The following is a 25,716-nucleotide window of genomic DNA, read 5'->3' as shown; positions in this document are numbered from 1 at the left end:
TCGCAGCTTCATATTAAAAACCAGGAGACAGATAAGGAGGAATACCAGGAAGTTCAGGAGGAACATTTGTTTTACAGATCGCCCAGTACAAGGCTCCAAGAGGTATGAATCGTTCCAGCAAGCCTACAATTATGATTAGGAATAGGATGATAATGTCAGAGAGGACACAATATCCATGCCTATCTCTCTAGTCTCTGACCTAAGGCACATGATTAATGACTACTATCGTTGTTTCCCAGATGCCAATACTTCTGCTTCCATCACCACAAGTGTTCCACAGCCGGTGGTTCAGACTCCGGCGATTCAACCTCCACCTCTGGTGCAAAAAGTGTGTACCCCTAAAATTATAACTATTGGGATGACTTTGTGGAAAGCGAACAGGAGGAACAGCCAGAGGAAGGGGAATTACTACAAGACTATCCAGGGGACAATGAGTGGAATCAATATGTTATTCTTTCACCATCACCATCTCCATCTCCGGCAATTTCACCGCCGGAAGACATCGATGGCTTTCATGATTTAATGGAGAAAGCTTCCAAGAGGTTCGAACTTCCTCTGCCGGTAAAGGAAAATGAGTGTTTCCGTTATGACTTTAAGGAATCTATTAGGTCAATACCTATAATTAACCACATCTGGGAAGAGGGGCTGAAGATTATGAAGAATCCTGCCACGGTTGCAGCCTCAGTTCCTAGGATTGAGAAAAAGTATTGTGCCCCCGAAACATCCCCAGCGTGCCTGATTGGTCATCCTCAACCTGAATCAGTAGTTATGCAGGCGGCGCAGAGACGCTCCAAGAACCCGGCCTCTGCTTTGTCGGCTCCTCCGGACAAGGAGGGAAAAAAGATGGATGGCGCAGGAAAATGCTTTGCGGTGCTGGCAGCAGCTTCGATCAAAGCCACAAATGCATTGGCACTTGTCAGCCGATATCGACAAATGTGGTCGGACATCGCTCCACTTTCGTCTCATCTTTCTGATGACAAAAAAGAAGAGGCGTCAACAATCCTGCAAGATGGAGCTAGAGCAGCTTTCGAGTCCATCGATATAGCCATGGATATCTCATCGATAGGATTCAGACAGATGGCTGGAGGTGTAGCGCTTAGGAGACAAGGGTGGCTGAAGGCTACGTCTTTCCGGCCCGAAGTCCAAACGATGATCGTGGACATGCCCTGTGATGGGGAAAATCTTTTCGGAAAGCATATCGATGATGCCTTGCAAGGAATAACAGCGGACACAGACACCGCAAAAGCCTTTGGGTCCTTGTAACAAGGAAGATTTCAGTCTTTTCGTGGAAGATCAAGAGGTCAGTTCCATCAAAGATCCTCATTTCAATCTAACCGGTACCAGCCTTATCATCAACAGGGGTACCGTCAATCCTCTAACACCCAGCAGTTTCGCTCTTCTAACACCAACAGCAGTCTAGAAGAAAGTCTGCTACAAGAGGAAAAGCACAGGACTCCAATAGGAGACAGTGACGATATTCCTTGCCATCCTTAAATGATAACACTAATTGAGTGTCATCCGCATAAGACGTAAGCTGAAAGCCATGAGATTTTATAAGACCAGCCAGCGGAATCATATACATGTTAAAAAGGGTGGGGCTTAGTGAGGATCCCTGAGGGACCCCACAGGGAAGACAGAAGGAATCAGATTTATGGTTACCCAAATTGACAGTCTGGGATCTGTCGGAGAGAAAAGAATGTAGCAGTTTCCAAGCCGCCCCTTGTACTCCCACCTCCGACAGACAGTCCATCAGAACCACATGATGGACCGTGTCGAAAGCTGCCGAAAGGTCCCACACGATCATCACAGCCTTCCCACCACCGTCCAAGGCCTCCCTAACTTCGTCTAAGGACCTAATTAGAGGCAATTCCGTATTATGTTCGGCTCTAAAACCAAATTGCGTTTAGTCAAGTATATGGTTAGTTTCAAGATAGGTGCTAAGCCGACTATTCATAGCCTTCTCAACGATTTTTGCTGGCATTGGAAGCTGCGAGATCGGCCTATAACGGGTCACTACTCTCGATGATCCCGCCCCTTCACAATCTCTAATTGAACTTCATATAAGAAATGCAAGAACATCTGCAGCAATGGGTCCAGATCAAATTCCAAAAAAGGTGCTCCAAAAGAATCCAAAGGAGTGGAGTTTGTTTTTAGCCTCCCTCTTTTCCCATAGCTTCACCACTGGTGAAATTCCCAAATCGTGGAAAGGAAGTATAATTATCCCTATTTATAAGAAGGGCTCCCGACTGTCTCCCGGCAACTACCAACAGATCGCCCTGCTCGATGCGACAGGAAAGATCTTCGCGGCCTGTGTATTGGACCATCTTAAAGAGTGGTCCTTCTCAACTGGATCAATCCCATTTAACCAAGCTGGGTTTCGCAACAAACATTCTGTAACTGATAACTTCACGATGTTACAAACAATAATTGATAAATATGTGGTCTCGAAATCACAGGTCGTCTACTCTGTCTTTGTTGATTTCTCAACAGCATTCGACAGAGTGGACAGACCAACACTTTGGTGTAAGCTAAAAAATCTGGGAATCCTGGATAACTTATTACATATAATTATGTCACTCCACTCCGAAACCTGTGCCAAGTATTATTGGGGAAAGGGAAGGGCCTCACATCCCCAATTAAAACATCGACTGGACTAAGACAAGGGTGTCTTTTAGCTCCTCTACTATGTTCCCTCTACCTTAGTGATCTCCCAGATTGTTTTATGCAGATAGCTAATTTCCCTCCAAAAATATCACAGCACAAAATTCATACATTGTTGTAAGCAGATGATGTGATTATCCTTGATCTTACTCCGTTCGGCCTCCAAAGGAACTTGCACGCACTTGCGTTATATGCAGAAATGTGTTTTTTGGTCCCTAACAAGACAATAATAGTTCCTTTTCGAGGCAGAGCAAGATACGTAAAATATAACTGGACCTTAGGAGGGCAACTGTTAGAAATAGTGAACGAATACATCTATTTAGGTCGTATTTTTTCTCAAACTTTAAAAAATCATTTCCATCTCCAGCACCTGTCCTCCAAAGCTGATGATCATGCCGGGGCTCTCCAAAGATTATACTCTTCCACCGGGCATAGGCACTCAACCCTTTTAAAGGTTTTTAGTATCAAGATCCCTCCAGTTCTTTCATACGCTCTTGAGCATATTCCAATAAATCAATGGCATCCAATACAACTCAAAGAAAGCAACATTCTTCGGAAATTAACCAAAATGTCTCAAGCTGTACCTGTGCAAGTCCTGCGCCTCGTGTTTTCTCTAACTAGTACATTCGCTAGAGGAATCACTAGTATTATTTGATGGGCATATAACATTTTACATGCTGAACAAGGTTCTTTAAGAGCTCTACTAAAACAGGAAATCTTTGACGAAGGATCCTCAAAATATGTCTTTTATCGAAATGTAATGTTTGCACTGAAGTTGTCAGAATGTATAATCAATCTGCTGAAAACCTGGACCCCAGCACATTTGAAACTCTTTTTAAAACACTTGACTCCAAGGATAAGCTACGATCTCGATTTCCAGCACTGTACAAAATTGCAATGTTATAGGGCATATGCTGAGTCAATTGAATTTAAACAAAGGCAACAATATCTTACTTTCACTTTAAGACACAGCGCCCAGCGTTGTATGATTTTACTTCGGTTTGGGATCCTCCCTCTCAAATCTTTTTTCTGTAAATGGACAAATGGCAATAATCCCAGCAGTTTATGTGACCTTTGCAAAGGAGGAGTTCAAGATCTGATGCATATTTTGTTTGTTTGTCCTAACTCCACAGTAGTCGTCGCCAGAAAGCGATTTTTAAAACCAATTCAAACAATTGTAGAGTGTAACTCTACAAGTGTATAGAGTTTGATTTCCATTCTTAAATCACCTCCCAATAAATTTGTATGCAATAATCTGTTTAAATTTTTAAAAACTTTTTTAAACTTGTATTAGGATAAGCGTTCACAATTTTTCTAATTATAAATGTAATTTTATTGTTTTATCGTTTTATTTGTTGTTCTCAGTAGAGAACTAAATCAAATAAATAAAATAAATAAAAAAATAAATTGCAGTATTTTAGTATGGTAAACCTGTCCAAAGAAATAAACAACAATCTAGATTTTGTTATAGATGTGGTAGTTCTTTTCACAATCCTGACTATCACAAATACTTTTCGTCGCCATTGGAAGCATGGCACACATCAGCATGAGTCTCTGAGCTGCTGGCCCTTTTGCTCTCATCCTAATGGTTGGTATAACTGGCCCTGTACATCCTTTAGACTGTTTCCTTTCTCTTTGATACACAGCAGAGGTCTTGTAACCCTTTGGATTAGCAACTCATCCATAAGCAACTATTATTGATATCTAGTATACTTTAGGAAAACTGTTTGAAGATATTTGGCCTTCTTAGCCCTATTCTCTGGCCCCTAAAGGTTTCCCCTACCAATGTTTGAAACTATATGGGGATGTATGACGTTACAACGCATGCTGTTACAAGGCATGCTGTTACAACGAAAGTTTTACAACGCGAGTGCATTGACAACGCAGGACATTACAACGCAAGTCTTTACATCGACTTGCACTAGATGGCGTGCTAACATTAAAAAAGTGTAATTTACTATTCCAACTCCAGTCCACGTAACAGTAGGGAAGGTGTTGGGATAGTAAACGACTCTATTTTTAATGTTAGCACGCCATCTAGTGCAAGTCGATGTAAAGACTTGCGTTGTAATGTCCTGCGTTGTCAATGCACTCGCGTTGTAACAGTTTCGTTGTAATGGTAGTGCGTTGTAAAAGTTGCGTTGTAAAGGTTGTTCCCCCTATATGGGAATCCGTAGTTAAGCATTCAATCCAATATCTAATTCATACTGATTATCATTGAGGATTGGAAGTTATCTGCTCCCTCAGTACCTTTGGCCGTATATATACTTTCCTAACATCAAGAACATTCTTCTATTATTTTCATCACTACTTATTTAGCGAACATACTATTTCGGAGGTGGAACTTCTGAGGAAGGCAGTGCGAGCTGCCGAAACGCGCGTTGACATTCAACTTGGAAACCACCCAACAATTTATATGTTCACTGGATACTAATAAGAATAATAACTGTATTGAAGAAATATTTTTTTGCAAATTTACTCTGAACTATTGGATCAATGTCTGTAGTCAAAATATTATCTTTTATCAATTTTTATCCCATACATGTATAATGATTCAGTCACTTTTGCTTAGATTCATTACAGTGTAGAAGTAATAAATATTTTGTATTTTTCTAATTATTAGTGTCACTAATTTTTTATCTATGTATTGATCAGCGATTATTGAATGTACTGTTATTTAGATTGAAGTTGCCCTAGCCCATTTACAGTATATCACAAATGCATTGCCATTGACAAAATATGCCAGAAGTGTGGACACAAGGGCCATAATGTGTGCAAACAACCATTCAAACAGCGTATTGCCATGGTAGATGATAATGCAAAAGTTATGTCTCGTTGTAATGACTCATTTCATGAAGATTTGCAGGCTTTTCCTCATAATGATAACATTTTGATGTTGAAGTGTTGATGATCCCTCTGATGACAAGGGTAGAAGAAATAGACCCAAAGCAGATTTTTTAATTAATGGACAATCTGGGCAATTTATGGTAGATTCTGGCTCCATGTATACCATCATTCCCAAATCAGTCTTTGACATGTTTTGGTCAGGTTTAAACACTTTTTCCTAAAGACATCAACCTTGGCGGTTATCAAGGGGAAACCATAAACCTTTTGGGTTTTATGAACACTAATATAGAATTTCGAGGTAAGTCAGTACAAGGGAAAGTGTATGTAGCTAGTGATGGTCCACACATTCTTGGATCGATGCACCAGTATCATTTGTGTATCATCGTTGACCCCAGAGCACCCACCCGAATGTATGACGTTACTACGCCATCTATTACCCCACAGTAGGTTACAACGCGGATGCTACATCCTTGTTACCACGCATTGCTTTACATCGCAAGTCGTTTCTACGACTTGCGCTGGATGGCGCGCTGGACTTAGGAATAGTATAAATTACTATTCCTACTCCAGTTAGCGCAACAGCAGGGAATGTGTTGGATTTAAAATCCAAACATTCCCTGGTGTTGCGAGCCATCTAGCACAAGTCATTGAAACGACTTGTGATGTAATGCCAATGCGTGGTAACAACGCGGATGATGTAACGTTCATGTTGTTATCTACCCGCGTGGTATTACCAGCGTTGTAAACGCTATTTCCTCATTCACCCAGGTCATGGTAGTGGAGAATCCTTCCTAGGAAGCCATTCTAGAAGAAGCCAAGGAGGTATTTAGAGAAAAATTAGGATGCTTTGAGGGTTACGTCCACAAAATAGTATTAAAACTGGATGCACTTCCTGTACAACACAAGGTACGCAGAATACCTTTAGTAGCCAGAGCAGCTGTGAAGAATATGCTTAAAGATATTGTGTCTTCAGGTGTTATTGAACCTGTAGAAAGATTCATGTGGTTTTCTTCGGTTGTTATCACGGAAAAATCTGATGGCAAACTCAGATTCTGTATTGATTTGAAGTCCCTCAATCAAAATGTAGTTGTTGACACCTATCCTTTAACACAAAGATCAAGGAGCCAACAATGTTTTCATGTCAATGTCTGACAGTGAACTGACCCATCTCTCATGTGCCAATTCTGGTGTTCGTGGCTTTACCCACGGGATGATTCCACCAGTTTAATCTTTGTGTTCCTGTTGGGAGGGAAGTGAGACTTAGAAGAGTACATACATGGTTGGAGAAACGTTCAGGCTGATTGCTTGCCAAGACTTTCTCTTGAATGGGAGGGTGTTGAGAAGTCATCTGTTTTAGCAAATGAAACGGAAGGAGTTGTAGCTTCCATACAAGATAGTATTGAACGTGTTTGAAGCTCAGGCTATCACTGAGAGTGAATGGGTTAAAGAAATGTGCTCTGGTAACTCCATGCTTGAACTCAAACGCTTGATTTTGAGAAAAAGTTCAATGTCTCCTTCTATTAGACCTTTTGTGAAAATACTGGAAAAATTGTCTGTGTGTGGCAAGATGGTAATTATGAGAGGAGAATTATTTGTTCATCCTGCAGGATTAAGAACTAAACGTATCAAATTGGCACACGAGGGTCAACATAAAAAAGGTTAAGAGTGAATTGGTGGTGGCCTGGAATGGACTCTGATGTGGATGTTTGGGTGGAGAGATGTGAAATTTGCAAAGAAAGTGAGAAACCTTTAAAGGTAGGGGTGCAAGCAGTTTTGGGGCAAATAACAGACAATGGACTACCTTGTCACACCATCTGCTTGGATTGTATTGGTCCCATGAATGAACCCACGAGTGACTAGGTATGCCATGGTAGTGATTGATGTTCACACTAAGTGGTTGATTGTGAAGTTTATGAAAGACACCACAACTAAAACTACTGTCAACACTCTGAAAGAAATTTGAGGTGAGGAGGGCTTACCCTCTGTCTTAATCACTGACTATGGTTCCCAGCTTACTTCTGTGGAAATGCATACTTTTCTGAACACATATGGTATAAAGCACAACCGCACATCACTTTATAACTCACAAGGCAATGGTATGGTTGAGACCGCGAACAGGTTGATTAAAGGTACCATTCAAATGGCCATGTCTTGTGGGAGTGAGGTTAACTTGTTGGTTTTGGAAATGTTGTGGGCTTAGCGCTCAAGTTTGCATGGTGTGACTGGAAAAACACCTTTTGAGAAGATGCGTGGAAGATAACCCAATACCACACTTGTTCCTACTTGGATGAAAGTTCTCATGATTAAAAGTTCTTCTCCCATTTCCTCTTCTACAACTTTGCATACTAAGAGAAAGTTTTGCAAATGCATCTGTTCTGGCGATTGGCTGAAAATACGTTGTGGAAGAACTGGTGTAGGTCTATCCAAGTTCTTGGGGCCCTACAAAGTGTTGCGTACCTTACCTCATTCTGTTGTTCTTGAGAATGGTGATAAATGGAACTACAGACTTGTAGCTCTTTACCAGAAGGGCAATGATGTTGACAATGTTGTCCTTAAACAAAATGATCAAGGTGCCAACAATGTTTTCATGTCAATGTCTGACAGTGAACTGACCCATTCCTCGAGTGCCAATTCTGGTGTTCGTGGCCGTTACCCAGGGCGGTGGGGATGATTCCACCAACTTTGATCTTTGTGTTCCTGTTGGGAGGGAAGTGAGACTTAGAAGAGGACGACATCCTCCGGGATATCTCAATGATTAATTTTGCAATTTGAGTTCTCTTTGGTTTATTTTTCTCAATGACTGCATTCACAACTTCAGTTCTCTTTCTCTTTTTCTTTATTTTTTCTCCTTTCCCTCTTCTATCCCTTTTCCTTCTCTTTCATTTATTGTTATTAGGAAAGGGGATGTGTTGTAACTACTACTTTTAATGTGTGTGGTGTGAAGCACTGTGCCAAGTGCATTTCACATTCCACTTACTGTTGTGGGGTTCTCTGTGAGTCAGTTGGTGACAGGCTGGCTTGGGATGAGCCACGTCTTTACCGCTGGCTACTCTTCTACTTAAGAAAGCCTACCACGTACTTACCTCGCCTTCAGGAGTCTTTTTTCGGTTTCCAAGACAAGTCCAAAGCACCAGTGCACAATTACACCTTCTCCCACCTCCGTCTGCAGTCCCAGGGTGGTCCTTAATGTTTTTTGGACCATCTTCTTTAATGACAAGTGGACCCCAGCCATGGAATTCCAGTGCAGGGCCGCTCCCCTCGATCACACCAGGGGAAATGAGTCTCATGGGAGTGGTTTCTAACACTAGTATAGACATCTCGTGACAGGAAATATGGGATACTAAGATTAATAGGTACACATGGTTGGAGGGAAAGAGGCAACCCTAAATTGTACAGAACTGTATGCTGTATTCTTTGTTTTCAGAGGCAAAGGAACCATACTGCTTGGCAGCAACGAAAACTGTGGCACGATACTACATATACCGGATCTGCAAAGGGGCAACTCCACGTTGATGGATATCTACTGTCAGTGTGGTGAACTATTGAAACAAATATTGGCAGCCAGGGGACCTTTTGCTGCACCACCTGAAGTAAACACCATCTAATAAACAAAGTTGCCCACCTCAAATGACCAGCCACCAATTGGTCATACATTAGACACTTTATAACATAGAATGAGAGGCAACAAAAACCAAGGTATGAGAAACAAAGATTTATTTACAGGGCACAAAGGGAACAAGAGGAGTCAGTCCTTGCTTGCAATTTTTTTTATTTTTATTGCATTCCTCTTCAAGGATTATAGACAAGCACATCCAACAAATTTCACCTAAACATAGGGTTTCTAAGGGCAATATTGTTTAAAACTGTGTTTTAATCACTTATTTTGAAAGACACAGCATCGCAATCCAGCTTAATGTCCTCAACAATACAACCAGTGTTTGTGGTCCACTAAAGTAGCATGAAGATCCTAAATATGTGGTTTTTGACATATACCAGAAACGAGACACCGCGGTCTGGGAAACCCACATTGTTGAACATGGTATTAATTGGAAATTCTCTGCCTGACAAAACTCATCAATTTGGTGCTTAGATACCTTACCTATTTAGGACCACACGTAGTGATCACGCGGTCCCAACACCGGACATCTGGACACATACACGCTGGCCCACACTAGCTCTCTCCAAGTTCGATAGCCATCTGTGTCCCCAGATGACAATGCTTGTTTTTTATGACTAAAATACTTTTCCAAGAATGCGGAATTTGTTTATTACACCTCAGGAGATGTATATATTGCTGCCGAAACTTCTGTACTTTCTGCAGATGCAACTATGTCAATACTTTCCTGGCCACTGCGTTTAATTAAATTTACTTATGAGCATGGGTTGAAGGCTGCATGCCATTACATATACATACATACCATATGGAACTAAATGTATCCTCGCTTGTAGTTGCTTGCTACGTTTCCCACTAAGCGAAAATTGCAGATGTCATCAGAGATACAATCTATGGCATTGAACAAAATGTCACACACAGCAGAAGGAGATTATTTGTACATTATGTGGTCCTCTCCGGCATCTATTTAATTCAGTAGCGTTTCTATAACAAGAGCTTTACATAGCAACAATGACATTTCAGAGATGATGAGGCTGGAAGAGCTCACATGGTGTAGGTAGAAAGCATTTGTTCTTTCCATTTGTTACATTCATGTTCTTATTTTTATTGCATGAAAATCAGAACCTGTTGTCTACTCTAACAAAGATTAAATTGTAAATAAGGGTCTGAAAATATATACAAAATGTACAAGACATCTACCAGAAGATACAGAAACAGACCGAGAGCTAGAAGTTGGGAAACAATTGATGTTGGGTAACGGGAGAACTTATGGAAATGTGAATTATGGCGACCACCATTGGATCTTATTAACACTTGTCCCCCACAGGAATGGACAGGGATTTAAACTCTATGAAAGGGTTGTCAGCGCTTTGCATTAATAAAATTGCAAAATGGCTGATTGGGCAGATCGAGCCTATTTGAGTCCCAAGGGACAAGTGCCCTTGGCATATAAAGAAAACCTACAGAAAACAAGATTCAAAGTGCAAACCATGAAATTTTATTCAAATTTAAGAATCATTACAGAAAACAAAAAGTCAATTGGTTATTCAATTTAAATCAGCATCAATATATCATAAGTCAAGAAGAAAATCCAAGTATAGGATCCGCGAGAGGATCAACATAGTCTGTCTCTGGAGAAAGCAAGAAAACATCTTTAAAAATTTCCAAATATTAAAGACAAAAAACAATCTGACAAAGGGGCTGCTCAGGTTGAAAAGCACATTTCATAGCATTTTAGGAGTAGAAGACGACACTATTTGCGTGGTGTGAAGTGGTACCATGGGCTGTACCTATAAAAGTTACATGCCAAAAAACAATCAACATTTGAGGAATAGTATTACATAAAACAAGTTCTATCTAGGAACCCATCTAAAATTAATAGTCAAGTATCCCCTTTACCCTACATATAAGGGGAAGATGACATTACACTGCTAAACAGTAAACTATTAAAAAGAATAAGCAAACAGTTGTGGCTGCAGGCAGCAACAACCTTGATTATTTGCAACATTACTAGAAAATCTCCATTATGGCTTACTTCGAAGCACGAGAATCACAATACATGAAGCTTTTCCACAAAACAAATCCCATTTTAACTCTTTTATGAAAAAAATGCACTGTAGAGAGAAAAACATGCACACAGAAAACTTTCCATAGCGTTTTTAAAAGCCAGGTTCACATCAGCTGTCAATTCAAAATGGCAGATGTATTTTTGCAGCTTGGTTATGCTAACTTAAGCACAAAAATGTACATTGAAGTTTTGTCAATAAATCTGCTCTGACATGATCCATGGCTTCTGATATCTGTATTATCTAAAGGTCGAACCACTATAACATTTTGAATTCTTCGCTGTGGTGCCACATGTCACTGACATGTAAAGAGTAGCCCCGAGGATAAGTCTTGCCAGAGTCGTCCTTGCCAGCAGCTGGTCTGTCTTCATTGAAGTCTTCAACGACTACTCTCAGGATTGACTTGCTCTCGGCTGACATGGTGGCCGTCACTTGAACCCCATTGTGAACGAGCTTGTGGGGTAATTGAATAACAGAGTCCGTGCGTGCTTTTATATAGTTCTCCAGATTTTCTCCATGGGAATACATGTCTACATAGAGCTGCCTAGCACTAGCCCCAGTCTTGGTGAAGTGCAGGCCAAATGTGCGATCATAGATAATGTTGTTGAATGGGTTGGAGAAGAGGATGGCCAAGCGTTGAGACTGCCTGTCATTAAGCTGAAAGGTGAGGACTCCCACACTCCCGCAGGCCGTGAAGGACTTCTTGACAAAGAGTGTACAGTCCTTGGCACCAGGTTCAATGGTTTCCAGGCCATGATGTAAGATTTCTCCACTCTTGCAATAATACCTGTGGGAGAGACAAAACAATTATCTTGCATTGACATTCTATTAGTTACAGAAAACTCTATTCAGAGACCCCAGTGTGACCCCCCTGTGGATTTGTTTTGAAGATGTCAATGGAGAAGGAGGACTGTCAACAGAATTACACAATCAAATATCAAAGCTCATATGGCTCGAACATAAGCTACTCATCCACTGTATCAGGCCTAAGGATGACCTTTAGTATAGAATTTAGCAGGGTCACCAGAGGGGTGGGAGGAGTGCAATTAGCCTAGTGTACTGTTTTGTAACTTTAAGATGTAAAAGTGCACAGACTGTGTCTGAAATGTATACGTACAAGTATCTATACAGGAAATGAACTTACACAAGTACAAGTACAAAGAAGAAGACTATTGCAATAGGAATGTCCCATGCATGTTTCTGGCAGTGAACACAACACACACCTGGTTCCACTCATGGACCTGCTGTTTACACTGACTGACATCCCAGAAATTTGATCATAGGTGGAGGGAGATCTCTCTTTTACAGAGTGTATAAGACTCACTAAGCAGACTTTCAAGGACTGGCAGTGGTGGCAACATGGATTCTAGTGAAGGACATGCTAAAAGATTCTGCCAGTCCCATCTGACTGGGGGTTGTCACTTCCATCTATGTTTATTTATTTATTTGATTAAATACATTCAGATTTACTGGAAACCATTGCATACAAAGAGACTTTAAAAGCATAATACAAGTGTTCATCTCAAAACAGCTCTTAAGGCCGCCTGGATTAAACAGGAATTGTTAAAGCCAGGTTGGGGATCATTAAAAGATAAAAATATGTTTTAAAATAAAAAGATCTAACAAATTGGTATGGCTAAGTACAGCATTGATATGGTCATCGACTAGTCTCTTCCGTCTGTTTTTTAGTCTCTTTACTACACAAGCCAACAAATCGGGCAGAGCGAGTGGTTGGCCTGAGATTGGTGGCTAGCAGGGACTCAATTACTGCTTGTTGGAAACAGCCCCACTCCCACTCCGCAGGGTGGTGGTGGACCTTCCCAACACAATGGGGTAGCTTGGCTCGAGTGGTCAGGAAACAGGCGCAGTGCTAAGCATACAATATACCCATACAATAACCATGCGTGCATCCGTTCCAAAAACGACTCTACACCGTAAAAATTATGAAAATATTCTTCTTTATCTTTTTCTCTTAGTTGCTGATTGGAAAAATAAATAAGTCAATCACAATATACAATTTTAAATAGTGCAGGTCAAATAAATATTTGCTGTTGCTGAAATAAATAGGGGTGATCATAAATAACAGGGCATAAATACCAGTGCAATATATACAGACAATTAAATACTTTGAGGTAATAAATACTGTACCAATAAATACTGTACCAATAAATACTGTACACCAACAAGTCCTGTGGACCTATAAATACAGTGCAGTATTAAATAGATAAGAACTTAATAAATACAGTTTCCCCAATAAATAATTAGAAGTATACAGTAACACTCATGAATCAGATGACACTTCAATACTTAAGGGCTGATTTGGCCCAGGCACAGCTTGTAGGGTGTGGAAGGCTTGGGGGGGGTCCTACTCCCTGGCTGAGGCAAAGGCTGAGGCCTAAACTGAGGTAGATCAAAGGGGGGAATTCCAATGCCCTGGCTTTCCTCTCCGCACAACCTCTCTAGGTTAGTCCCAGTTCACCCCAGGCACAGTCAGGTGGGTTTCAGCACCTCCCTAGCCCCTTAGAGTAGTCTCTCAGGTCTCCACAGGGCCTTAGGCGCCCTCTACTCCACTTACTGCCCTTTTCTGATGTTCCGACGCCGCTGGAGTCGTGTCGACGCCGTGGGGCGGTTCCGGTTCGGTCTCGGCGGCCTCGGCACAGTGTCAGTTCTTTGTCGACGCCGGTAGGCGGTTCCGGTCCGATGTCGGTGGCCTCGGTTCGATCTCGACCTCCGATTCGGGGGCGTCGGGCAGTCTCTTCACGATGTCGACTTCGGCCGGCTCCGGTTCGATGGCGCTCTCGGCTCCGATGACGTCGGCCGGCCTGGCCTCGCTGTCGACTTCCGGCGACTCCGGGGTGCGATCCTCACCCCCGACCTCCGGTGCTCTTCCTCACAGGTTCCGGGCGACTCCGGAGTGCGATCCTCACTCCCGACCTCCGGTGCTCCTCTACCTCGGTCTCCGACGACTCCGGAGGGCGGACTTCACCCTTCCGATGACGCCGCTCACTCGACCTCGGTTCACCTCCTTCTCGACCCTTGGTATTCCTCTCGACCTCCGCCGGCGCCCTCTTACGACCTCAGGCGGCTCCGGGTACGACGTCTGCTACCTCAGTCAGCGCCGCTTCTCCACCTCGGGCTCCAGGTCTTCGGCTACTCGACGCCAGGCTCCAGGGAAACCAGTTCTCAGGTCAGAATCTTGCTGCTTCCTTGGTTCTAAGGCCTGTTCCTGCTGTCCAGGTCCTTAGGATGGTTTTCTTCTGTCTTCTTCCCACACAGGGCTATAGGCTGGGATCCATCAGTAGGGACAAGTATCAAGGGTGGGTTTATGGACCCCACTCCAGGCACAAGTTTCCACCCCTGCTGCTTCACTCCTTCCTCCTTCACTGCTGTGCTCCTCTCTCTTCACCAGTCAGGTGCCAACTGCCAGCTCCAACTGCCAACTGCCTCTCTTATCCTCCCAACATTCTAAACGGTTTCCAACTGTCACACAGTTCTGGAATCTCCTGGAATGTTCTGGAAGGTGCTGGTAGGTTCCAGTGGATGCTGGTGATGTCACAGGTGGCCACCATTTTGTGCTTCAGGCCCTCAGACAGAAGTTTCAGGGGTAGCTAAAATGGCTCCCTGAAGCTGTAGCAACACGAAAAAGTCTGGTGGTTCCCAAAAAGGAAAAAATTCAAACAGGGTTTGAGGCAAAAGTGGGACAAAATAAATAATGATGAGGAGGGACCACCCAAAGGGCTGACAGGTCTAACACGCGTCCCCCCCAGCTGAAAGTGGGGAGAGCTACCCAACCCCTTGGGAGTTCTCATCACTAAGGCGGAAATTCCTTGAGAGACCGTCTGCATTGGCGTGGTCCACTCCAGGCCGATGTTCCACCTGAAAGTCCATCCCCTGTAGGGAAATAGACCACCTCAACAATTTGGGATTCTCCCCCTTCATTTGCATCAGCCAACGAAGGGGTCGGTGGTCGGTCTGAACCAGGAAGTGCGAGCCAAACAGGTATGGCCGCAACTTCTTCAGAGCCCATACCACTGCAAAGGCTTCACGCTCTATTGCACTCCACTTCTGTTCCCTGGGAAGTAGTCTCCGGGATAGGAAGACCACGGGTTGATCCAGACCCTCTTCGTTGAGTTGCGATAACACTGCCCCAATGCCATGTTCTGATGCATCTGTCTGGACAATGAACTTCTTGGAAAAGTCTGGGGCCCTTAAGACCGGGGCCTCGCACATGGCTTTCTTCAATTTCTCAAAGGCTTGCTGACAAGCCTCCGTCCAGACTACCCGTCGAGGTTGTTTCTTGGACGTGAGCTCCGTGAGAGGGGCTACGATGGTACCGTACCCCTTCACGAAGCGGCGATAGTATCCCGTGAGGCCCAAAAATGCTCGGACCTCAGTCTGTGTCTTGGGGGGTTCCCAGGCCATGATGGCCTCGATCTTCGCCTGGAGGGGTTGCACCGTTCCCCTACCCACCAAGTGTCCAAGGTACACTACCGACCCCTGCCCGATCTGGCACTTGCTGGCCTTGATCGTCAATCCAGCTTGTCTCAGGGCCTGGAGAACAGCTTGCAGGTGACGCAAGTGATCCTCCCAGCTGTTACTGAAGACGGCTATGTCATCCAGATAAGCAGCAGAGAAACTCTCCATTCCGGTGAGGATCTGGTTTACCAGGCGCTGAAACGTGGCAGGTGCGTTCTTGAGCCCAAAGGGCATCACACAGAACTGGTAGTGGCCATTGGGTGTGGAGAAGGCTGACCTTTCCCTTGCTCCATCAGTCAACGAGATCTGCCAGTACCCTGAAGTAAGGTCAAAGGTACTTAGATATTGGGCAGCTCCCAGCCGGTCAATCAATTCATCCGCCCTAGGGATCGGATGTGCATCAGTCTTTGTCACTGAATTCAGTCCCCGGTAGTCCACACAGAACCTCAGTTCTGGTTGGGCACCCGGTGGTGCAGCTTTCGGTACTAGCACCACCGGACTGGACCAGGGGCTGCTAGAAGGTTCAATCACTCCTAGCTCCAGCATCTTAGTGACCTCACTATGAATGCTGGCCTTCACCTTGTCTGACATCCGGTAGATCTTGGACTTCACAGGTGGGCTGTCTCCTGTGTCCACGTCATGGACGCACAGGTGAGTCCTACCCGGGACAAGGGAGAACAACGAGGAGTACTGCCCCAGGACCTGGCGACAGTCCTCCTGCTGTTCAGGAGTTAGAGATGGGGAGAGAATCACTCCCTCCTCCGACCCATCCTTTTCTTGAGACGCAAACAGATCAGGGAGAGGCTCGCTTTCCACGTCCTCTCCTCCGTCAGTCACCATCATCAAGATGACTTCGGGCCTCTCGTGGTGGGGTTTGAGGCGGTTGGCATGCAGCACCCGCAGGGGCTGACGAGGGGTCTTCAGGTCCACCAAGTAGGTAGCCTTACCCTTCTTCTCCAACACCTCAAAGGGTCCTGACCAGCGATCCTGGAGGGCACTAAGCTCTCCTGGTTCGATCACCCACACCTTCTGGCCAGGCTCCAACTCCACCGGGTGAGCATTGTGGTCATACCACGCCTTCATCACTGCTTGGCTGGCTTCCAGGTTGTCAGAAGCTTGCTTCCACAACTTAGCCATTTGGCTCCGGAAGGCCAGCATGTAGCTCACCACATCCTGGGGAAGCTTTCTGGGAGTTCTTTCCCATCCGTCTCTCACCAGGTTAAGAGGTCCACGTACAGGGTGCCCATACAGAAGCTCGAAGGGGCTGAAGCCCACTCCCTTCTGTGGCACTTCCCTGTAAGAAAAAAGTAAACAGGGTAGGAGGACGTCCCATTTCCTCCGCAGGCTTTCAGGCAGACTTCTGATCATGCCCTTCAAGGTTTTGTTAAACCTCTCCACCAGACCATTGGTCTGGGGGTGGTAAGGAGTTGTGAACCGGTAGGTCACTCCACACTCCTTCCACATTGCCCGCATATATGCCGACATGAAGTTGGTCCCCCTGTCGGACACAACTTCCTTGGGAAAACCCACTCGGGTAAAGATTCCCATCAGGGCCCTAGCCACAACAGGTGCTGTTATGGTCCTCAGAGGTATTGCCTCTGGGTACCGTGTGGCATGATCCACCAGAACCAGGATAAACCTGTGACCAGCTGATGTTGGCGGATCTAACGGACCCACAATGTCGATGCCCACCCTTTCAAAGGGGGTGCTAACGACAGGAAGTGGTTCCAGGGGAGCTTTCAGCTTCACCCCTGTTTTCCCACTGGCTTGGCAAGACACACATGTCCGGCAGTAGGTATCGGACGACACTTTCATCTGAGGCCAATAAAAGTGTGGGACAAGACGGGCGAAGGTCTTGTCTTGCCCCAGGTGTCCTGCCAATGGTATCTCGTGAGCCAACTCTAAAAGGAAGGCTCGATAACGTTGAGGGACTACCAAGGCTCGTGACGATCCATGTAGGGGTGCCTTGGGTTCACTGTAGAGGAGGCCATCCTCCCAGTAAACACTGTAGTTCCCTTCAACGTTCCCTGCTGCCTGGGCTTCGGCCTGTCGCCTCAGCCCCTCAAGGGTAGGGCACTCCCTCTGGCCCTGGCAGAATTCCTCCCTGGACGGGCCTCCCTCCACGTGCCACTCGGCCGGGATGGGTAGGTCCTCCAGGTTGGTAACGTCCCCCTCCGCAGACTCCTGGTCCACCACCTCCGGTGGCCTATCCGTCCTACGGGGTGGAGACGCCGAGGCAGGCTCCTCCTGTCCTCGGTTCTTCCCTTGACTGGCAGCTGGCTGGGCCTTTGTTCCAGGCTCCAGCCGGAATGAACTCCCTCTTCGGGTAGTCACGGACCTTGTGCTAACACAGGCCCAGTCAGGTGTACCCAGCATCTCGGTGTGAGTCCGGTATTCCACCTCCTTCCAAGCGTTGTGCTCCATGTCATTGCCCAGCAGACAATCGACTGGCACGGCAGGGCTTACGGCAACTCGAAGTGAACCTGCAACCCTCCCCCATTCAAAGGGAACCTCAGCCACGGGATAGTGGCCGGTTCTGCCGTCAGCCATCGCGGCTGGGTGGAGTACATCGGGAATGACTTGCTCTGGAGACACCAGTTGGCTACGTACCATAGTCATACTGGCTCCTGTGTCTCTCAGAGCCTCCCCTCTTTGGCCATTGATGGTGATCCACTGCCCATACTTTGCAGTATTTGCGGGCACCTGGATCTTAGGAACCATCTCCCGTTCTCCCAGGGACACTAAAGTGACACCCGCCCACTCCCTTCCCTTAGTTAAGGGCATCTCCTCCCCGAGCACTACACTAGCTACTCCGGGGGGCTTTCCTCCAGTGGGAGGGGGTGAGCGTTTCTGACACTTCGGATCTCCTTTATAGTGTCCAACGCCACCGCACTCGTAGCAATGGACAACCCTTGGCTGCTGACTCTGGCCAGGATTAGGGTTTCTGGGAGGGTTAGCCTTAGAGGTGAATCCTGTTCCCTTCCCTTGGAAGTTATTTTGGGGGCCTTTGGAGAACTCCTTTTTCTTTTCCCCTCCTTCTTTCTTCTGGGGGGCGCCCTGTCCGGTCTTTTGAGTATCCCCTCCAGTCCCCCTTGTGGACACCCGGGTACTAGCCCAAATGTCCGCCTCCTCAGCAAGCTTCCGGGGACTGGTCAGCTTGCTATCCACCAGGTGTTGCCGCAGTTCAGGGAAACATTTCTCGAGTAGGTGTTCCTTCAATACTAGGTCAAACAGCTCCTCGTAGTTCCTTACTTCACTGCCCTGAATCCAACCTTCCAGTGCCTTCTTTGCATAGTCCAGGAAGTCCACCCAATTCTGTGTGCCCAGTTTGTGACTACCCCTGAACTTCTGTCTGTACTTTTCCGGAGTAAGTCCAAACTTCCTGATGAGCGCCAGTTTCATGGTGGGGTAGTGGGTTTGCTCATCCTCTTCGAGGGCCAATAAAGCATCCCTACCAGCTGGAGGCATGTATTTATACAGTCCCCCTCCCCAATACTTCGCTGGAACCCCATGGGCCCTCAATGAGACCTCATAGGCTGCTAGCCACTTGGCGATGTCGTCACCTGCCCCATAGCTCGCTACAATGTCCTTTGGCAGGTAAGGTTTGGATTCCCTGGTGGACTCTTGGTTTTGGCTGCCACCATTGGGAACAGGTTGTGCCCCGATTCGCAAAATCTGAAGATCTATTTCTTTCAGGCGCAATTCATGGGCCATCCTCTGCTCCTCCTTTTCCTTCTCCAGCTTTGCTAAGTCCCATGTGAGCTGTCTTTTCTCCCTCCGGTCTGCTAACTCCACTTCAGACAAGCCCCCGCTAGAGGCACGGCTGCCCCCCCTAGAAAGTGTCCTGGGCCCTGCGGACAGGTTCCCCACCTCAGGTTGGTACATCTCAGCCCCCTCGGGGTCAGGCTCTCCATCCCTGTCTTCTTCCTCAGCCTTGCTTTCCCTGCGTGCCTCCCCCCAAGCCCTTAAGCTGGTTTGAAGTGCACCCTTCTTTGCTCCTGGGGGACAGTACACCCCCTCTCGCTGGCAAAACTCCCTGAGTTGGGCCACAGTGTACGTGTCTAGATTTTCCAGAACAAACTCCATCTTGCCCACTCAGGTTAGAGGACAGGTTTTGTGCAGTAACAATGTAGGGTGGTACCTTTAGTAATACCTCCTCCCACCACCAGAGTAAATTTGGAAAAAACAAAAACCCACAATTAGGAAGGCCGCTGTGAGAAAACTCCCGGTGTAGGCCTATGGACTACCCACAGTTATTGTTGAGTATATGTAGGCACAGCTCTATCCCACCACTGAACACCAATTTATGTTGGAAACAGCCCCACTCCCACTCCGCAGGGTGGTGGTGGACCTTCCCAACACAATGGGGTAGCTTGGCTCGAGTGGTCAGGAAACAGGCGCAGTGCTAAGCATACAATATACCCATACAATAACCATGCGTGCATCCGTTCCAAAAACGACTCTACACCGTAAAAATTATGAAAATATTCTTCTTTATCTTTTTCTCTTAGTTGCTGATTGGAAAAATAAATAAGTCAATCACAATATACAATTTTAAATAGTGCAGGTCAAATAAATATTTGCTGTTGCTGAAATAAATAGGGGTGATCATAAATAACAGGGCATAAATACCAGTGCAATATATACAGACAATTAAATACTTTGAGGTAATAAATACTGTACCAATAAATACTGTACCAATAAATACTGTACACCAACAAGTCCTGTGGACCTATAAATACAGTGCAGTATTAAATAGATAAGAACTTAATAAATACAGTTTCCCCAATAAATAATTAGAAGTATACAGTAACACTCATGAATCAGATGACACTTCAATACTTAAGGGCTGATTTGGCCCAGGCACAGCTTGTAGGGTGTGGAAGGCTTGGGGGGGGTCCTACTCCCTGGCTGAGGCAAAGGCTGAGGCCTAAACTGAGGTAGATCAAAGGGGGGAATTCCAATGCCCTGGCTTTCCTCTCCGCACAACCTCTCTAGGTTAGTCCCAGTTCACCCCAGGCACAGTCAGGTGGGTTTCAGCACCTCCCTAGCCCCTTAGAGTAGTCTCTCAGGTCTCCACAGGGCCTTAGGCGCCCTCTACTCCACTTACTGCCCTTTTCTGATGTTCCGACGCCGCTGGAGTCGTGTCGACGCCGTGGGGCGGTTCCGGTTCGGTCTCGGCGGCCTCGGCACAGTGTCAGTTCTTTGTCGACGCCGGTAGGCGGTTCCGGTCCGATGTCGGTGGCCTCGGTTCGATCTCGACCTCCGATTCGGGGGCGTCGGGCAGTCTCTTCACGATGTCGACTTCGGCCGGCTCCGGTTCGATGGCGCTCTCGGCTCCGATGACGCCGGCCGGCCTGGCCTCGCTGTCGACTTCCGGCGACTCCGGGGTGCGATCCTCACCCCCGACCTCCGGTGCTCTTCCTCACAGGTTCCGGGCGACTCCGGAGTGCGATCCTCACTCCCGACCTCCGGTGCTCCTCTACCTCGGTCTCCGACGACTCCGGAGGGCGGACTTCACCCTTCCGATGACGCCGCTCACTCGACCTCGGTTCACCTCCTTCTCGACCCTTGGTATTCCTCTCGACCTCCGCCGGCGCCCTCTTACGACCTCAGGCGGCTCCGGGTATGACGTCTGCTACCTCAGTCAGCGCCGCTTCTCCACCTCGGGCTCCAGGTCTTCGGCTACTCGACGCCAGGCTCCAGGGAAACCAGTTCTCAGGTCAGAATCTTGCTGCTTTCTTGGTTCTAAGGCCTGTTCCTGCTGTCCAGGTCCTTAGGATGGTTTTCTTCTGTCTTCTTCCCACACAGGGCTATAGGCTGGGATCCATCAGTAGGGACAAGTATCAAGGGTGGGTTTATGGACCCCACTCCAGGCACAAGTTTCCACCCCTGCTGCTTCACTCCTTCCTCCTTCACTGCTGTGCTCCTCTCTCTTCACCAGTCAGGTGCCAACTGCCAGCTCCAACTGCCAACTGCCTCTCTTATCCTCCCAACATTCTAAACGGTTTCCAACTGTCACACAGTTCTGGAATCTCCTGGAATGTTCTGGAAGGTGCTGGTAGGTTCCAGTGGATGCTGGTGATGTCACAGGTGGCCACCATTTTGTGCTTCAGGCCCTCAGACAGAAGTTTCAGGGGTAGCTAAAATGGCTCCCTGAAGCTGTAGCAACACGAAAAAGTCTGGTGGTTCCCAAAAAGGAAAAAATTCAAACAGGGTTTGAGGCAAAAGTGGGACAAAATAAATAATGATGAGGAGGGACCACCCAAAGGGCTGACAGGTCTAACACTGCTCTTCTACATGTTCTTATTCCTCTTGTCAAGAAGATTGGTTTGAGCCAATATCTATGCTCTACCAGGAGGGCAGTGCAGGCACATGTTATATGTTTGACGGATTCCCGGTGGTAGTTGCATAGCCGGCATTTGATCCTGCCATCTTGGTTCCGCCATGTCTAGAGTTGGTAGGTCTCCAAGCCGACTTCTGATCCTCTGCAATTTCACTATTGAAGAAAGGCCAGCAGCCAGATCGGGTTCTACCTATTTATGACCAGATAAGCATGTGATCTCTTTGCCAATTTGCTCTTGTCTGCTATAAGAGAAAGACAGTGAGGGGCTTTATTTACTAAAGTTCTGAAAGCCAGGAACGTGATTACCTTACTCCATACTGCACCCACTTGCAGATTTTTAACTGCCTGTTCCAGGTATGCCCAGGGTGCAAAGGACGCACCGTGGGCCTCCATTCCTTTCCATAATTGTTGGTTTAATTCGTAAGGTTGCGAACAGCGAAGTCTGTGACAAAAGTTTACAAAAGAACCCTGGTGCATAGCTTTTTGGCTGGTGCGACTGATCTCCAGCTGTATTTGGGCCGGGGATACCCCAGGAGGTAATAAAGAGATCTTCTAATATGTTCTCTGGACCAGAGTGTCAAGGAATTGTGCATTTCTACCATACAGAGCTTCTGAACAAAATGTTATTGTCACTATCAGTTTTGCCCTGATTATCTTTAAGAGATGTTTTGAGGAGGAACCAGGCAAGTGCTTTGCCATTTCTCTGAAGGCATGTACGAGGAATCCGGCCTTGTTACGCATGTACTTTTGTATGGTAGAAAGGATCCTCTGCTGTCGATTTGGGCACATGTAAGTGCTGTTTTTGGGGAACTTGCTGTTATTTAGGAACTATTCTTATCGTTTTGGTCTTCTTTAAATTTACCACAAGCTGGCTCTTGACGGAGTGGGAATGTAAGATAGTTAACTGTCTCTGCATGCATTTTGGGTATGGCTCATCAGGAGTGTGTCTTCTGCATAAAACAGGGTCCCAAGGTGCTTTCCGCTTAGTTTAGGTGGATGAGCCGAGAGGTCGTTCAGAGCGGTTGCCATATCTGAAAGAAAGAGGTTGAAGAGGAGCGGTGCAAGGACACATCATGTGTTTCAGGCCGATTGTGGAAGGGATTTTTCTTGAGACAGTGCTCTCATCCCCTACCATTATGCGCACCCACGTGTTGGTGTGGAACTCTAGCAGCAATTTTGCCTATAGGAGAGATCTTGAGACCGGATCGAAGACCACCTTAATGTCTACAAAGTAAAAGTAGAGAGAGGAGCGACTTTGTTTTGTCTTTTCAATCAAGAGTGCGATGGCCGTTAGGTTGATGTTGGTATCCATTCGTTTTCTAAATCCAGTTTGGTTTATAATTATAATGTTGTTGCCTGTATCCAATGACTCCAGATCCTCCTGGAGGAGGCCCCTGTAGTATTTTACATTGTTGTCCAGCAACAAAATTTGCCACTAATTTCCAAGAATTAAGGGGTATCCGCCTTTAAAAATTGGATATATGATGGCGCCATGAGTCTTGGATCTGACCATTCAGAAGAGCTTGAATGTAGAGCGGTGTTAAAGTTTTGGCCCATGTTGGTGAGTTGGCTTTAAATAGTGCCATGGGGAGGCTGTTGGGGCCTGGAGCTCTTTCTGCCTTACTTTTACTGATAATGCGCTCTACTGGTAATTCTTCGCACCAAGCGGTTGAAATGGCAGAAGAAGGTTGGAGAGCTGGCATAGGTGGAATTCCTGAGTCCCGCACCTGCTCCGGGGATCGAAAGTGTGAAACCCATGCATCTTCTGAGATGTTAGCGTTGTTGGCAGCTACCTGTCCTTTTTGGTGGTTGTTTATCACCTCCCACATTTTTGTGAGTTATGACTTTTGCAGGCTGCAAACAGTTTGGTGCCGGTCCGGAATCACATGTCCTGATTGGGTCACTGGAAACTGAATACTGGCAGTCGAAGTGTCCGTGATCTGCTCAGGAAAGGTGGAATCATTAGCGGACACAGAGGGGCCTGATTTAGATCTCGACGGATAGGTTACTCCTTCACAACTGTGACAGATATCCCGTCCACTGAAATATAATACCCCATTATGTCCCATGGGATTTATATTTCGGTGGATGGGCTATCAGTCACCGTTGTGATGGAGCAACCCCTCTGCTGAAATCTAAATCAACAGTCTGTCTAGACTCAGTCTCTATATTGACATCGATGTTGGGTGAGTGATGGGCCACATGTAGCAAATGAGATGAATCTCTCGTAAGGGACTCCCCAGAACACTGGGCAGTCACCATGGGTCCTTTGGTGTTAGTGATGATAAATTATTCAGCCTCAAAAGAAGCATCAGACTTTCTTTTTCTGTGTTGTCTAACAAGCACTCAAACTCCTCTTGTAAAGATAACATCTTTTACAAGACGTCGTCTGTCCGCGTTTTCATCTTCTGTTTGCGACCAAAGTCTGTAGTATGATTATTTTCCTCATTCCTGGATCTGAGGTTGGTCCATTGGGGCCGCTTGGTCGTCATAACTCTTCCAAACATGAGTCGCAGGACTTTCCCCTGTTGCTGAGTAAGGGGTCAAAAGGTAGGCTTGAAGAGTAGTGTTTAAAAAATCTTTGAGGTCAAGCTTATCTAATGCAGCACACTGAACATCTTTCTTTAAAGTACACATGATCTGTTCTAACAGACCATTGGGCTGGGGCCAAAGAGGAGTGCTTTTTTAATGCTTTATATTAAGGTGATGTAGAAAGTCTTTGAATTCTTTACTATTAAAAGGGGGGCTGTTATCAGACTACAAGATCTCAGGTACACCCCATGTTGCATAGATGCCATCTAATATTTGAATGACCTTTTCGTATTAAGTGGAAGAAAGGTCTTCTAACATTGGAATATGGGAGTATTCATCAATGATGACTAGAATGAGATGTCCGTTTTCAAGAGGACCAAAGAAATGAATAGCAATTTTCTCCCAAACATGATGTGGAAAGTCTGACATGTTCAAAGGATGCTGAATGACTTGGGATGAAAGACGGTTGCATATGAGACAAGTCTTTTATTCTTTTTCAACCCTTTCTTTGGGGTATGAAAACCAGACTCAGTCACTGAGAGCTCTTTTGGTAGCAACTATTCCTCGATGTCCCTCGTGGGCGACATTGATCACATCTTGTTGTAGACTCTCGGGAATGACAATTCTTGTACCTCGTAGAATGAGGCCTTCTTGAGTCACTAAAAGTGAATCCCGTACATTTCTGAACTTCAAGTACTCTCGGTTATTAGTGAGGTCTAGAGTTCTGGTTACACAAGTAATGAGCAATAATGTCTTTTAACTTTAATAGGTCACTATCTTGGCTCGTGGCAGTGTCAATTTTATCTAAAGACGGGGCATCTGGTGTGCTCAATTTCACAATGAAATTGATATAGGCTTCTGTTGTTTTGGATGGGCTACCAGGGCACTGCAATGGTACTCTTAAAAGCTAATCAGCTAGATTCTGATCTTTCTCTGGACGATGAAGAATTGTATAGTTACAGTCTTGTCATTTCAAACCCCACCGTTCAATTGAAGGAGGCATTTTGGCTTTGGGATTGCCAAATATCGTCAACAGTGCTTGATGATTAGCCACTACTGTGAAAGGCTTTCCATATAAGAACACATGGAAAAATTCACAAGCCCAGATCACTGCCAAACTCTCTTTCTCAAGTTGCAAGTGAGCTTGTTCTGCTTGTAACAGGCTTTTTCTGGCA

The 25,716-nt window shown here is 45.8% G+C and overlaps 1 protein-coding gene across 2 annotated transcripts in view; it reads right to left on the bottom strand.

Moving 5' to 3' along the window:
- Positions 1–9,260: 9,260 nt before the first annotated feature.
- LOC146869392 (uncharacterized) overlaps positions 9,261–25,716 on the bottom strand; it is a 110,616-nt gene continuing 94,160 nt past the window's right edge. For both annotated transcript variants that reach the window (XM_085599710.1, XM_085599713.1), the window contains one exon: positions 9,261–11,974. In XM_085599710.1, coding sequence (XP_085455836.1) covers positions 11,446–11,974 — 529 coding nt within the window. In that variant the 3' untranslated portion in view covers positions 9,261–11,445. The remainder of the gene's footprint in view (positions 11,975–25,716) is intronic.

The sequence above is a fragment of the Triturus cristatus genome, chromosome 1_1 (genome assembly GCF_964204655.1).
Source record: "Triturus cristatus chromosome 1_1, aTriCri1.1, whole genome shotgun sequence".
Lineage (NCBI taxonomy): Eukaryota > Metazoa > Chordata > Amphibia > Caudata > Salamandridae > Triturus > Triturus cristatus.
This window is presented reverse-complemented; position numbering and strand designations above follow the sequence as displayed.